Source organism: Adiantum capillus-veneris, chromosome 3 (genome assembly GCF_014529385.1).
Source record: "Adiantum capillus-veneris isolate H3 chromosome 3, ASM1452938v2, whole genome shotgun sequence".
Classification (NCBI taxonomy): Eukaryota; Viridiplantae; Streptophyta; class Polypodiopsida; order Polypodiales; family Pteridaceae; genus Adiantum; species Adiantum capillus-veneris.
In genome coordinates, this window is record NC_140933.1 from 64,385,637 (window position 1) to 64,400,310 (window position 14,674).

Consider the following 14,674-nt stretch of genomic DNA (forward strand, 5'->3'; position numbering starts at 1 on the left):
GAGAGCTTTAAGCTTCGCCATTCGGTGAGTACTTTGTCTTTGGCATCGGTGGCCAAAAACTACTTCATAATGGAAGCTCTTCAAGCTTTCCATGTTCGTGGAGCTTCACCGTTGGCTCGTAGGCTAGACCACCATTGTCTGGCGGACTTTTGAAAGTGCATAGCTACATGGCGTAGCTTAGAGGACTCCGTGAAGCCATCACCTCCAAACGCCGCATCGAATTGTTGGATAAAGGCCAAGACTTTGTTCGTAGCACCAAAGGTACCATCATAGGTAAGGAAAGAGATGCTCTTCCCTCCCTCTTTGAATTTCTTCAACTTGGACGACCTCTTCCATGCGGCATAGGATTTCCTATGACCTCTTCTTTTTGATGGTTCAAAGGTTGCACCATCACTTTCTTCAGAAGGTGAAGAATTTGAAGAAGGTGGAGAAGAGGGTGACCTCTTTCTCGCCTTTTTCTTGTCTTGATCTTTGTCGTCTTCACCATAGCTTTCATAAGAGGAAGAGGATGAAGAAGATGGAGAAGAGGGTGTCCTCTTTCTCGCCTTTTTCTTCTCTTGCTTTTTATCATCCCTCTTTGAATTATGGCGTGGAGAAGAGTGTGATGGTCTTCTCTGCTTTGGTGGTGATGGAGAGCGTTTAGCCCGCCGTCTTCGTGGAGCCATCTCCACCGAGGTGGCGGGAGACTCGCTTCTTTCTCGTTCCTTCGGTGGAGGCTCTTGAGTTCTCCTTTGGGAAGGAGATGCATCATCAAGAAGTAAATTCTTGAGCCCTTCATATGGATTCTCTTCTTCTTCCCGAATCGGAGAGAGACCTCTTTTGGTAGTCTCACAAGGAGTCTTCCTAGGTGTTCTCTCGTCATGGTGATGAGCTTGGAGAATCCCGTGAGCACGGAGTTGCCGTTGCACTTCACTTTGTAGAGATGGATTGCCCATGGCTTGTTGAAGCCTAGAAACAAGATAGTTAACAAGCATTGAAGCATCATTAGTAGCTTGCTCATGAGCAAAATCAAAGTTATCAACATTAATTTCACTCTCTTTACTATTGTCAGCCATTCTAACAACTTTTAGGTGTAAACTTTTTAGGTGTACTTTGGCACTTCAAGCCCTAGTTGCTACTCCTCTTTACCCCTTTAGAAAAAGCACTCAAGCTACTGTACCCGCGGCTCGAATACCATTAATTGCAAGGAATAGAAGAGAGGGTCTTTCGACACCAAAACATCACCGGCTCCTGTCAAGCTTCTAATAGCTCAATAGTGGTTAAGCCGTAGGCAAGCCCCGTAGGACTCCACTATTAAGACCATAGGTCTCGACGGTGATGCCCCGTTAACTGCACGAAGGAAGGCGCACTACAAGGCTAAAAAATCCCTATTCTACTTACTCATAGGCAATTAATAATACCAACCATTTGTAGCTAGCTTGAGGACCTCCCTTCTTGAGCAAGAAAAGAGAAACCTTGAGCTCTGATACCAATGTAACATTTAATGGCCTAATAACTTATGTGTAGCGGAAATTAGCATGAACATAGTGGGCATTTCATTAGAATAGATTCCTAATGGAAATTACAAGAGTGCTTGGGTGGAGAGAGCAACAAAAAGCATAACACCTAGTTAGATAGCATCGACAATACTTTCAAAAGAGAGAGCAATTAAGCTATTGACAACAGTTGAGGACCGGATTTTCATGGAGCCGGTCCCCCCTCCAAAAGGCTTTGTATTATGGTTTCTCCCATCAAGAGAGACATTGTACAATACAATTCTTTGTGTTCCTTCAAGACTAGCTAGTGCAATGAAGATGGAAACTTCATGCACTAAGCAAAACACTTAACAAACACAACTTGAATTATCCCCGTTCTCAGACCCAAGACCTCACACACCTTCGAAGATGGTGAGAGCTAGCAGGGTATGAGAGTAGATTGAGAGGAAGAAGGAGTATCTTACGAGAAAGATGTACATCTCCTCACATAATCACTCATATGTAGCATAGCTTAGCTTAGTAATTAGCTTGGTAGAGGAGATGAGCATGCATTGAAGCTTGGCTCTTGGTTGGATTTGCATCCACATGCCAAGAGAGTGTTGATGTAGGCTTCTATCTCACAAGCTTGGAGTAGGTGATGAGTTCTCCATTAAAGCTTGGGAAGAGATAGTCTTCTCTTTCTTCACACATGAGCTTGTGTGAGTGTGTGTGTGATAATGCCTTGCAAAAATCAGCCCCCTCTCTCTCTTGGGCGAGCCCTCTTGCTAAATGCTCTTCCTGAAGTCTCATTGGCCCTCCCCAAGTCAAGCCAATTACAATTAAGCAGCATAAGTGATAGCCTTCTGACATGTGTCCCCCTTTCCCCTTTTGTGAGAGCTTTAGGTAATCAAATAATTAAACTAAACTCTCATTGGACCCCTTTGCCTCCTGGCCAATAGGAATCAGGCAAGCCATGGGGCTCCTGAATGCTCATTGGACCCCTTGGGAGACTGTCCAATAGTCTTCTAGGAGACTTAATTCTCATTGGTTTCTTTTATTAAATGTTTTTAAATTAATTAAACTAGATTTACTCTAGCTTAATTTTCATTGGTCCACTTCAAGGGTCATCCAATAGAAATTGGGCACACCTTGTGGGCATCTGGCCTAGGGAGCTGACATGTGTCCCTCATTCCCTTTGTGTAAAGGGAGCCTGTGTGTGTGTGTGTGTGTGTGTGTGTGGCTTTCTCTCTCATCCCCTACCTTTAGGGCTCGCCCCCTCCCATGTAGGGATGTGCAAAGACTTTTAGGGCACACACAAAGCATCCAATTTTCCCTAGGGTTGACCTTTGGACACAACCTTTGAATTTTGGAACCTTAGCATTTTGGAAGTCTTAATGGGCTGAACCTTAGGGTCTTTTTAGCCCATTGTTGCACATGGATCTTTTGCAGATGGCCCCCCCTTTGGATCCCTATTTTCCCTCCTTTGGATCCTTACTGTGGCCGGTCTGCTAGCTTAACCAATATTCTAGCTTTTTCTCCCCTTGCCTTCCCCACATTAAATGATCAATTTAATATGAGAAAATCATTTAGGAGAATTAGATATTGATTATTATGACATGTTCCACCTCAACGGCTTCTGAATAACTCATACGGTAAGGTGGTTTACTAACAGGTTTACAGCATGCAGCCACATCAATGCTATGTTGTATTGATCGTGTCGGTGGTAATCCTGATGGCAAATCATTAGGATATACATCTTGAAATTCCTTTAATAATTTCTGTAATTGACTAGCAACGTTTGCTTGTTTAGAATTAGCAATTGGTGAAAGAGACGAGAGAGAAGCATGCGGCATTGAGGAATGTTCAACAGACTCAATGTTAGAGAGAAAATGAGACAGTGAGTAGCACAAGAAAACCTGATCTATTGCATTATCAAAAACGAGCTGCATAAGCTTGGCGGTACAAATCAGTGGTGATGAAGGTATATCTTTTTCTCCTAACAACAACACATGTGCACCATGGGATTCAAACATCAATCTGTTGTGCTCATAGCTACGCTTCAGTGATGGCCCTAGGCTATGCAACCACTCCCTACCAAGAACCACATCAACCCTTTCCATATTCATAACCTGAAAATCCAAACATGTGGAGTACCCTTGTACTTCCAATGGAACAGCTCGGCATTGAGTATCCCAGTTTTGAGTATCATGTCCATTCATCATTGCTACCTTGTTGCCATGGGTACTCGGAGTTTGAAGCAATTTGAGTTTTTTCAACAATCCGTAATTGATGAAATTGTGAGTAGCATCGTCATCTACCAAGATGCACACCTTGTGCCCTTGCAAATATCCGTGCATATGTACTAACTCATGTGGTCCAAAGGTTGGTTGCCACATGGAAGCTGTGAGACAACATTCATGCACCACCTCAGTGTGTGTTACTTCCACTGTAGAGAATCGTGGGAAGACTCCAGAGGTAGCAGTTGCACCGTGTGCACTGCTTTCTCCTTGCCCTGAGCAGCAGATTTCCCCTTGGGACAATCCTTTTTGCCATGACCTCTTCTTAAACATTGAAAACATAATTTTTCTTTCTTGGCTTTATCAAAGTCCTCAGTAGAGAGAGGACCCCTGGACCCCTTGGGTCTTTTAGATGCCTCCGAATTGGCAACTATAAATTTTCTTTTATTGTGCCCATACTGAGTGTGTGTATTACCATGTATATTAGCAGTCACGTGACTATTACGTATTTTCTTTTCATCTCGATCATCATGAATATGTGCTTTCACTATGGCTTCCTCAAGTGTTTTAGGGTCTTGGGTCTTGACATACTTCTTAAGCTCAGGTGTCAGACCTTGTATGAACCCCCGTACTTGTTGAAAGGTATCTAAGCCTTCCAACTTGAGGATAACATCCCGATAGTGAGATATATATTCAAGTAGTGATAGGTATTGGCACATGGAACATGTGTCCCAAGCCGTCCAATTCCGATCGGCCTCGTTTGTAGGCAAAAATTCCTTGCTAAACATTGCTTCAAAAACTGCCCAACTCTGTGGTATGATGTTCTTCTCCTTGAGAGACATCCACCATTTGTAGGCCTTGCCTTCCAAAGTTAAGATCGTTTGTAGAGCTCTGACTACGTTTGGAGTATGCCGTAAGGCGTGAATTCCATCTCACTTGCTGAGAAAGATATTCACTGCATTCTTATTGCGATCTCGGTCTTCTCCCTTCAAAATCGGTGGTTTGATGTTTTTCAACAATTCATCCACCTCTTTTGCAGTGAGGGTATGCAACGTATCAACATTTGGGCCTTGCCCTAGAGTAGAAGTGCCCTGCCCTTATGTGGCAACATGCTTATGCATGTGCATGTTAGCAGGACTCTTAGAATGCTGATGCATTAATTGAATTACTAATGTAGATAGTTTAGTAACATTTTCATTTAAAGCTTTAAAATTTTCATCCATGACTGTCATGCATGTCTGAAGTGCATGAAATTCTTGAATATCGAGCAATTCGTAAGTATCTTCACCTGCCGTAGCGTCGCGGGTACTCTCCTTGAGAGGATCCGGCCGCGGGCCATCATTGGCAGGATCAGGCGTACTTTGCTCAAAATCGAATGTCATATTGATATCCAAATCCATGGCGACACAGTGCGGTGCAAGGAGTAATCAGAAAAAATACATGATATTGAGAGCACTCGCAAAGTATAATGAGCCTTGCTAATTCCGTGAAAATCGAGAGTATTCCGGTGATGAGTGATTCGAATTGTTCGCCGTATATGGAATTCCACAAGTTCTTGAGAGCCGAATCAATTAGGCTTGAAAGCAGTAATTGATTTTACCAAAGAATTGTACTTGAACTCCGTCAAATTGGTGTTCGTGAAATCTCTGAGTTTTTGCAATTTGTGTCGAAATTTGCACCGGCTTCGTCGATGGTATGCCACACCTTCCGGCCTTGCCGAACCCGCACGTGGAGTAGGGGGGGTGGGGTACCCACTGTGGGTATCTACCCTTATGGTTTAAGTTTTGTGTATGGCCACTAACCCCTAAGGGGGTTGGGCGCCCTCAAGTGGGAAAAAAACCTCAACCAGTCGACTATGGCCGCTTAACGCAGCGCACAGGGAATTGCCATCACCATGGTGCTCAAGGCGTTGAGGTAGGGGCTCCGGCCCAGTGACATGAAGTCTCCACCTGCCCGACGCGCAGCTGTAGAGCCCGCCCACGATGCGTTTTGTGCAAGTCCGCCTCAGCGGCTCCTCTGTGCAAGGGGGGTTGGCCATGGCGCTTGCCTTGTCGTCCTCCTCACAGGAGGGATGCTCCACGTCCCCTTGACCTCGACATGCACCATTGTGTGGCTCCCCTCCTCCATGGTCGTGCCTTTCCCAAAAAAGGAACCTTGCTCTTGATACCAATGTAAGACAAAGGGAACTAGAACCTGAGAGTCGACCACCCAACCGCCCACTATATAGCATAGCCCCTGGCCCTTTGCCCTAGTTGGACTCCCTTTCCACACTGCCTAGCCCGGCCCTGCCCTTGTCTAGTCCGGCCTTGCCGGTGTCTTGATACAACAATCCTTGCAGCAAGACCTGCAGCATCCTCAACATTGCCTACATCCTCAAAACAAGGACGTACATCAATGCCTTGCACAATATTCGAGACGCCCTTTGACACAAGAACGTGTTGCATCATATAAGCCCACATAGGGTAATTGTCCCCATCCAACCTGTCCTCAACAGCAAATATCTTGAACACATATGTGTTGTTGTCAGCCATGGTAAATGCTGCACCTGATGTGAAAACTGCCCAAAAAGAAAAGAAACGTAGCGGGAACAACACGTGCTATATAGCACAAACCTAGAAGACTGTAAGGCACCTATTATGTAGAAAATGGCACTGATAGAAATTTTGCACAAAATGACAAAATTATCTGTGCAAACCTGTCTGTAGTGGAAACGGAGGCCGAAATGAGCCCCATCCAACCTGTCTGTAGTGGAAACGGAGGCTGAAATATTTGTTGGCCTGTGAACGCTCGCATATATAATGATGGGCGTATATATAATGCATGGGGAAAAAAACCTCCTAAAGAGGAAAAAAATGCCACGGCGGCCCTACTGTGTTCACACACGTCACTACCACATGTATATGGTAACAACATGGTGGATTGTAGGCATGAATCCATGTTGACTGCACCACTAGTAGTTGAAGAAACCACCTATGCACCACCCATTATGCATGTGCGGTTTGCTATAAACTCTAGCTATGTGATCAAAGAGAACCAAGACTTGCATACCATGCACATCGACCACAATGTGCCCAATGTAGTCCTAATAAACCTCCTCGAACCTAGTGGAAGGGGCAGAACCGAAATATAGGAAAGAGGAAGCGAAGCACTTGTAGGACAATAGCCCTTTGGCTCCAATTGTAGAGAGAGTGCACTGTTGGAAATGTAGAAAAGGAGAAAATAATTTGCATGAGCTTGAAAATCCAAGAAAATATCTTGTCAAACAAATAGGTCACCAACATTTGGGCCACAATTGTCCACCAGATAGAAAATCACTTGTCAAATAGGTCATCAAAAATTGGGACTACAATTGTCCACCAAATCCAAAATCATTGCATTGACATGCGTTTCCAAAAACAAGACATCTTCAACAAACAATGGCACCTCCTTGAGTGTGTGTGTGTGTGTGTGTGTGTGTGAGAGAGAGAGAGAGAGAGAGAGAGAGAGAAAGAGAGAGAGAGAGAGAGAGAGAGAGAGAGAGAGAGAGAGAGAGAGAGAGAGAGAAAGAGAAACTGAATTATTGTCCACGGAGGTCAGATATGACCTATGGGACCAAAACAAACATTACATCAAGCTTCTACTAAGAGACAATGGCATTCATCTCAGTTAAGGATTAAGGGTCCAACAAGAAAAAGGAGGGGAAAAGGAAGGAGCAGATCCCATGGGGGTTAGGGGACGAAGGTGGCGGTTTAGGAGTTCGAAAATCCTAAATGGTGGCTTTACCGCCTCGATAGACCGCCCATTTGCCTTGTTTATGGGCTTCGTGCATCTTCTTGAGCTCGCTCGCCTTAAGCTTAAGTTGATTTGGAGTCAGTTCTTCGACGATCCAAAGTGTACTTCCCTTGAGGAGACGAGATTTCCATAGTAGCTTCATCCGCTCCTCTTTGTCCTTGAATGTAAGGATGCATTGCTTAGGTGGCAACAGTTTGTCCGTGTTGTTGATCCAAGAGATCGTGTCAAGCTTGACATGAATTGGGTGGAGAATATCGTTGAGCTTGATGACGGCTTCGTCGAGTGTATCCTCGTCGGTACACCATGTGGGGTTGAGCCCCCTGATCCTGACCTTAAGGCGAAGAGAAGCTTGTAGTTGGCTTTCTTGTAGTGCCGCTTATATCTTGGTGTCAATCTTTTTGTGAGTTACCTCACGCATTTCCTTCTGTACAGCTTGACGGTTTGGCCTCGACTTCATGAGCTTTTGCGAGTAGAGCTTGGCTCTCAATTTCCTTGGCTTCTTCGAGAAAACGTAAGCATTGCTTAAGCGATTGATTCTCCTTGATGAGTTCCTGGATATGAATCTCCAAGGTTGTGATTCTCGCATCGTGATGGGCGAGTGGGTCCTTCCTTGGTGCGACTGCCAATGCAAGGAAGCTCTTGCGGGTGTGGACTGGGGGAAGACATGCCTCCTCTTTGAGAAATGTGGGGGCACACGCTCCTTTGTGACTCCACTCTTAGTGTCACAAAGACTTACTATTGGAATTCTTTGTTGACTGGATATGTGTGTGTGTGTGTGTGTGTGTGTGTGTGTGTGTGTGTGAGAGAGAGAGAGAGAGAGAGAGAGAGAGAGAGAGAGAGAGAGAGAGAGAGAGAGAGAGAGAGAGAGAGAGAGAGAGAGAGAGAGAGAGAATCTTGCTACGCGCTACCACATGGCACATGTTAAACAAGAAATTGAACTTGTTTTACACGAGCTCAAAAACCTCAGCAATACTCCTTTTCTCTCAAAAGGCAGTGCCCAAAACAAATAGTGCGGGTGCCCTATTGGTGCGCCCCCTTGTGAAAGTAGTAGCGACAAGAGCAGTGTTTGTGAAAAACGACGTTTTCACCACCTAATAAAAAAGTGCTTAGATGAGCTTGATTTTCATTAATCACAGAATGTTACAATCAGCCCTGGCATATCATTTGTGCTTAATCCGCTCCTCTTTGTCCTTGAATGTAAGGATGCATTGCTTAGGTGGCACCAGTTTGTCCGTGTTGTTGATCCAAGAGATCGTGTCAGTCTTGACATGAATTGGGTGGAGAATATCGTTGAGCTTGATGACGGCTTCGTCGAGTGTATCCTCGTTGGTGCACCATGTGGGGTTGAGCCCCCTGATCCTGACCTTAAGGCCAAGAGACGCTTGTAGTTGGCTTTCTTGTAGTGCCGCTTATATCTTAGTGTCAATCTTTTTGTGAGTTACCCCACACATTTCCTTCTGTACAGCCTTGACCGTCTGGCCTCGACTTCATGAGCTTTTGCGAGTAGAGCTTGGCTCTCAATTTCCTTGACTTCTTTGAGAAAACCCAAGCATTGCTTAAGCGATTGATTCTCCTTGATGAGTTCCTGGATATGAATCTCCAAGGTTGTGATTTGCGCATCGTGATGGGCGAGTGGGTCCTTCCTTGGTGCGACTGCCAATGCAAGGAAGCTCTTGCGGGTGTGGACTGGGGGAAGACATGCCTCCTCTTTGAGAAATGTGGGGGCACACGCTCCTTTGTGACTCCACCCTTAGAGTCACAAAGCCTTACTATTGGAATTCTTTGTTGACTGGATGTGTGGGTGTGTGTGTGTGTGTGTGTGTGTGTGTGTGTGTGTGTGTGTGTGTGTGTGAGAGAGAGAGAGAGAGAGAGAGAGAGAGAGAGAGAGAATCTTGCTACGCACTACCACATGGCACATGTTAAACAAGAAATTGAACTTGTTTTACACGAGCTCAAAAACCTCAGCAATACTCCTCTTCTCTCAAAAGGCAGCGCCCAAAACAAATAGTGCAGGTGCCCTATTGGTGCGCCCCCTTGTGAAAGTAGTGGCGACAAGAGCAGTGTTTGTGAAAAATGACGTTTTCACCACCTAATAAAAAAGTGCTCAGATGAGCTTGATTTTCGTTAATCATAGAATGGTACAATCAACCCTGACATATCCTTTGTGCTCTTTAGAGGATTGGGTTGAACACCTCAACACGATTTGGTCCAAGGATTGGTCTGCAAGTAAATGGAGACAAGTGGTTGGAAACATATGGAAGGCCAAATGCTAAGAGAGGGACAAAGTTTTCCTATGGAAAGTTCTTTTTGGCTTCATGCCAACCGGAGATAAGGCTAACTCAAGAGGCTTAGGCGAAGACGCTTGTGCCATATGCAAACACCCAAATAGACCCTGACACACCTGTTCTGGGAGTGTCCAAAAATCAGAATCTTCACGGGAGCAGTCTATGTACACTCTTCTGGACACTCCTTTCTTCATACAAGACCTTGCAATGGGTTCGAGATGCATCGATAATGAAGATCGTAACTGACATATGCATAATTAGAACTAAGATGTTGAGAATTGTTTAAGAATCCATAAATGCAATGCTGTTTTAGACAAAGTATGAACCTCTAGACACAAATCTAGTTCTCCCCCTAGCTTGTCGTGATCAAGGCTTAAAATTGACACCTATTTTCCCTGTCAAAACAGGTGCCTCAAAAAAACCTCCTGACATTTGACATGCTAGAATCTTGAAATTGCCTGTCATTGTTTGTGTTTATACCCTTAAATTTACGTTATATATGGCAAATTATGTAAGTTGATAGCATTACACAAAGCATGTGAAAGAGGGCTTGGAAATTGATGCCAAAAGAAATTTCTACTATGCTTGTCAATTTTAGACCCACTCACCAAAACAAACTGTTGTCGACTGCAAGTTCTCATCACGAGTCCCGACTCCCAGCCTCAACACTAAAGGGCACGGAGCATTAAATGAAGCTTCGGCCATGGGATCGACGCGCGCGAGTGGAAGCACATACATCGAGAGATCGCGGACTATTAGATCGCCGAAAAGTAAACTCGGACGCCAAAAGGTAAACTTGGACAAAAACTGCATTGGGAGCGAATTTATTTATCATACTTAAATCTCCCACCATGGTCACAATGTGCGGGCAGGCGAAGTGGAGAGCGCATGAGCCTCGCGTGTGGGAGGTCGCAGGATCGACTTGCGAGGGTGCATGGGGGGACCATCATTCTTTGTGAACCACACAATTGCCTCGAGATCCACGCGGGGATCAGCAGAAGTTGTTCCCACCGCTTTGGCTCTGTGCCCTTTAGTGCTGTAGGGGGTAACGTTGCCCCGTCTTTGCGGGGCTTTGAGGCGGCGCCGGGTAGCTACTTAGTGGGCTAATAAAGTTCCGTCGGCTTCCAGATCCTTCCTTGCGCGAAAATTTCAATCCGCGATTAGAAACAGACATAATGGCAGAGCAGCAGCTTCAGCAGCAGCAGCAGGGTTCAGCTCCAGCCTGCGGCCATGGAGCATCTTCTCAAGCGCCAGCAACCAGCGCCCATCAGTCCAGCCATGGTCAGCGCGGTCAGCAGTCTCAGCCGCAGGCCGATCAGCGGGACTCCTCTCCAGCTTTTGAAAAACAGAGCGAGGTACCCACAACAGCACGTTTTGGGCACTTTCTCATCAAGAAAAAGCGTGCGCACACTTGAGGACCGGCACTCACACAATGAATATGGGATTTGAAAGTTTCATGAAAGCCTCCTGCTTCATTCATTGCATAGCTTGTTTTCATTTTCTTGTCTGCATGGTCATATTTCTCTGCAGATTGTATGCTTTTTTGATAGTTAGTACTTTTTGAAAGGACACTACGGTAAGTTTTCAAGCTTATGGTTGGGCCAAGATGATCCATATACAGTTGTTCTGTTTACATCTTTTCTTTCCATAGAGACGCGAGACTGTATTTTGCAAGAATGCTGTAAAGCTTGAAAGCTTTGATGTTTACGTATAGCAACAAAGCTATAGATATTTGAGAACGCAGGTTGATCAGAGGATGTGCGAAACTACTTAACGAGGGGGTTACCTTGGACTTATTAGTGTTTTGAATTTTTGATATACCGTAAGGCCGCAAAGGCAGCAAAGGAGGCTTTTCAAGCTCATCAAGAGGCAGAGATGGCAATGAAAAAAGCTCAAAGCATGCAAATGCAGGCCCAAGAGAAGGCATATCAGGCATCCATGGAGACGATGGCTCAACAAAATTTGGCGCAACAGGTAGCGGACAAAGTTGCGAACAAAGCAGCGGAAGCTCAAAACAATCTTATGCAAGATAAAATGGAGCAGTCAGCTATCCAACATTTAGCTGGACAGCAATTGGCCCAAAAGGTGATGGCCACTCAAGGTAAGTGAGTTGCTTGTTTGTGGTGAGAGTCGGAGTCTAGTTTGGATTTGTATCATGGAACTTTGGAGATTGGCACTCAAAAGCATGCAGACCTTGTGTTATTATGTGTGCTTCTATAAAGACCTAGCTCTTCACTGAGTATTGAGTACTGATGATGTCAGTTGGGATGTTGGAGGATTTCATCAACACTATGCATGATGGAATTGTTGGTTTTTTTCTTCGCCTACTAAGGAGCTTAGTAAAGCATGGAACTTTAGGGAGCAATTATGGACCCTTGGTGATTAGTCCCACTTGACTAGTCACTGGTGGCAAGCATTTTGGCCTGTATAAGGTCATCCGGTTAAATTTCAAGCGCTAGTCCCTATGTGGCACTAGCGAAAGCCCTTGATGTTGAAGAACTTAAATTTTTCAAAGGCATTTGCTAGTGCCATATGACACTACTGCTTGAAAAATGTCACCAAGCTGTATAAGGCCTTAGAAAAGCAATGAACTCTATGGGAGCAATTGTGGACCGTTTGATAAAGCTTGTCGATTAGTGCCACATGGAAAGTCAATGATAGTATTTTTAGTAAGAATAGAAAGGCGTTGTCATTTGTATATGTAGGCCACTGTGAGTGTGTATGCTGCTTTGTTTTCCTATGTCTATAAAGAGGGGTATTGAGTAGTGGGTGACACACTTTTCTTTATCCTCTTATGAAGGCCATTGTGACGAGGGTTGTTTTTTTATGGGCACCCTTACCTTTCAAATTTGACGGATTTTAAGAGTTTTGGGCATTCAAGTGTATTTTTTGAAGGGTAGCTCAATTTTTTACCCACAAAAAAACGGATAAAATACCCAAAATGGGTAAAATGCCCATCGAAAAGCAACCTTGGAGTGGACTTTTCCACATCTTTGTCATAGTTGAAATGGCATATTTTCATTTGTCTAGATATAATTAGTTGTATAAGTAGTGGATTCCTTAGGAATTCAGATAACAATCTTTGATTTGTTGCAACAGGTTCTCCTCAAGCTCAACAAGGGCTACAACCTTCCCCTGTACAAAGCGGGATCCTACAGGCAGCAAACCAAGCGGCAAGTACAGCCAATACACAGTTAGCAGCTGCTATGTCAGCTGCTGCCGCAGCTCCTCAAGATCCTGCCAGTCAAGTGGTAAGAATCAAAGCCTTGAGCTGTTACTTGATGTGTTCAAGTGAGTAGTCTCATTTATTGTTTTTCTTCACATGGTTTCTTAATTAGCCACCTCTATCATACTCTTGAGGCCTGTTTCTGTCATGGGAGAACATACTCACATATCTAGCTTAGTTTTTCTTTCCGAGAAGCATGCGAAGATGTATGGTGCATCTCTGTTTATGGTTTGAAATGATACTTCAAAGGGGACCTTGGGCACCGGGATCATAGTTACCAGGAACGGGAAACCAGAACGGGAACGCAGAACAAAATGCCATTCCCTGTTACGGGTACTCCACACACACACACACACACACACACACACACACACACACACACACACACACACACGTGATCCCTTGAGATTCAACCCACTACCGCACTGAGTTGACCCCTCTCCACATCGCAGCACCATGTGGTTCAAGCTTGCCTTCAGCCGATGAGAGGGGCGAAGTTCCCTTCATGTACATTGGGAACACGCTTAGCAGGTTACAAGGGCAGTTCAGCATGGTGAGTGATAGGCTACCTTCAAGGTGTGAGCTACATCTGCTGTTGATTAATGAGCAGGAACTGGTAATAACGATTTCTTGCACTCTTGTGGCCTCTCAATCTTCATAATTCAAGGTTGGTCGAAAAACTTAGATTGTGTATGTTATTGATTAAAAACTTAGAACACCTACCGGTTACCAAATATTATATTGCATTGAAAAACATGTGCTGGTTCGTTTTGAATAGCTGATGGTGTTTGTTAATGACATCAGGAAGCCAGGGCACAAGCTGAGTCTGCACAACAGAAAATGGCAACAGCTCAGCAGCTAGCAGCAGCAGCACAATTTCCGCATACAGCAATGCAGGCAGCACAGTTTTTAACCTCGGATGGGGCCGCCCCTACCCAGCCAATGCAACTTGGATAGCCTCGCTTGCAAGCAATGTATGAAGTCTAGTGTTTGAGCAGTATATGGCTCTTAAAATACTAGGTTTGTGTTTCAAGCCATTCGAGCCACAATAGTGACTTTTAAGGCCTCATTTTACGAAATGCGCTTTAAGACTTAGTATTTTTCAAGGAACCAAGAACATAGGGTATTATTGAGGTTGTGAGGTTTAAAATGCCCGAAAGTTTTTTCTGAGGTTTTTTGTGGTTTATTAGAACAAGAATACTCACACAAGCTTGTATTTCACGGAACCAAAGAACATAGGATATCATTAAGGCCCCTCCATGTGGTCATGATTATGTCTAAAAGGTTTTTTTGTGGTTATCAGAACAAGAATTTTCATGCAAGTTTGCTTTAGCCATGAAAGTGGCTTGTGTTCACATATCCCTCTATACCCTACCAATGCATGTTTTGTAGGCATTTCACGTGTTGGTTGTGATATTTATGTATACGCCAAAAGTAGCTAGGTACCTATGGTGGGTTTCCTTCACCTTCTGGCTTCTATAGTTCCCTGGTTGTCCAATATTATTCTCAGTTCAGTGCTGATGTATTTGATCAACTATTGTCTCTCTGCTCGTCTTGTACGTGTGCAATGCGTATGTACAGAAGGCCCCTACAGAAAAATCTCAAATCACATCTATGTCAAAAAATGATTTTAGCATAAAATTTTCACCAGCTAGAATCCGAAACTACATTCAAGCTCGTTTTGAAGGGAACTTAAAGAAA

General features: G+C 44.4%; 1 protein-coding gene across 1 annotated transcript; it reads left to right on the plus strand.

The window, feature by feature from the left end:
* The first annotated feature begins 10,786 nt into the window (after positions 1 to 10,786).
* LOC147461030 (uncharacterized) lies at positions 10,787 to 14,295 on the plus strand. The gene is made up of 4 exons (XM_086508678.1): positions 10,787 to 11,102; positions 11,575 to 11,848; positions 12,847 to 12,998; positions 13,778 to 14,295. Exons 1-4 carry the CDS (start codon positions 10,923 to 10,925, stop codon positions 13,928 to 13,930), a joined length of 759 nt encoding a protein of 252 aa, XP_086364804.1. The 5' UTR covers positions 10,787 to 10,922; the 3' UTR covers positions 13,931 to 14,295.
* The last annotated feature ends 379 nt before the right edge of the window (positions 14,296 to 14,674 follow it).

What these genes read in the sequence shown, in the direction of transcription:
- LOC147461030 (XM_086508678.1), top strand. Translation starts at nt 10,923, where the DNA reads ATGGCAGAGCAGCAGCTTCAGCAGCAGCAGCAGGGTTCAGCTCCAGCC. An exon ending in CTTTTGAAAAACAGAGCGAG is followed by an intron (nt 11,103 to 11,574) that starts GTACCCACAACA and finishes ATATACCGTAAG; the next exon opens with GCCGCAAAGGCAGCAAAGGA. An exon ending in AAGATCCTGCCAGTCAAGTG is followed by an intron (nt 12,999 to 13,777) that starts GTAAGAATCAAA and finishes TAATGACATCAG; the next exon opens with GAAGCCAGGGCACAAGCTGA.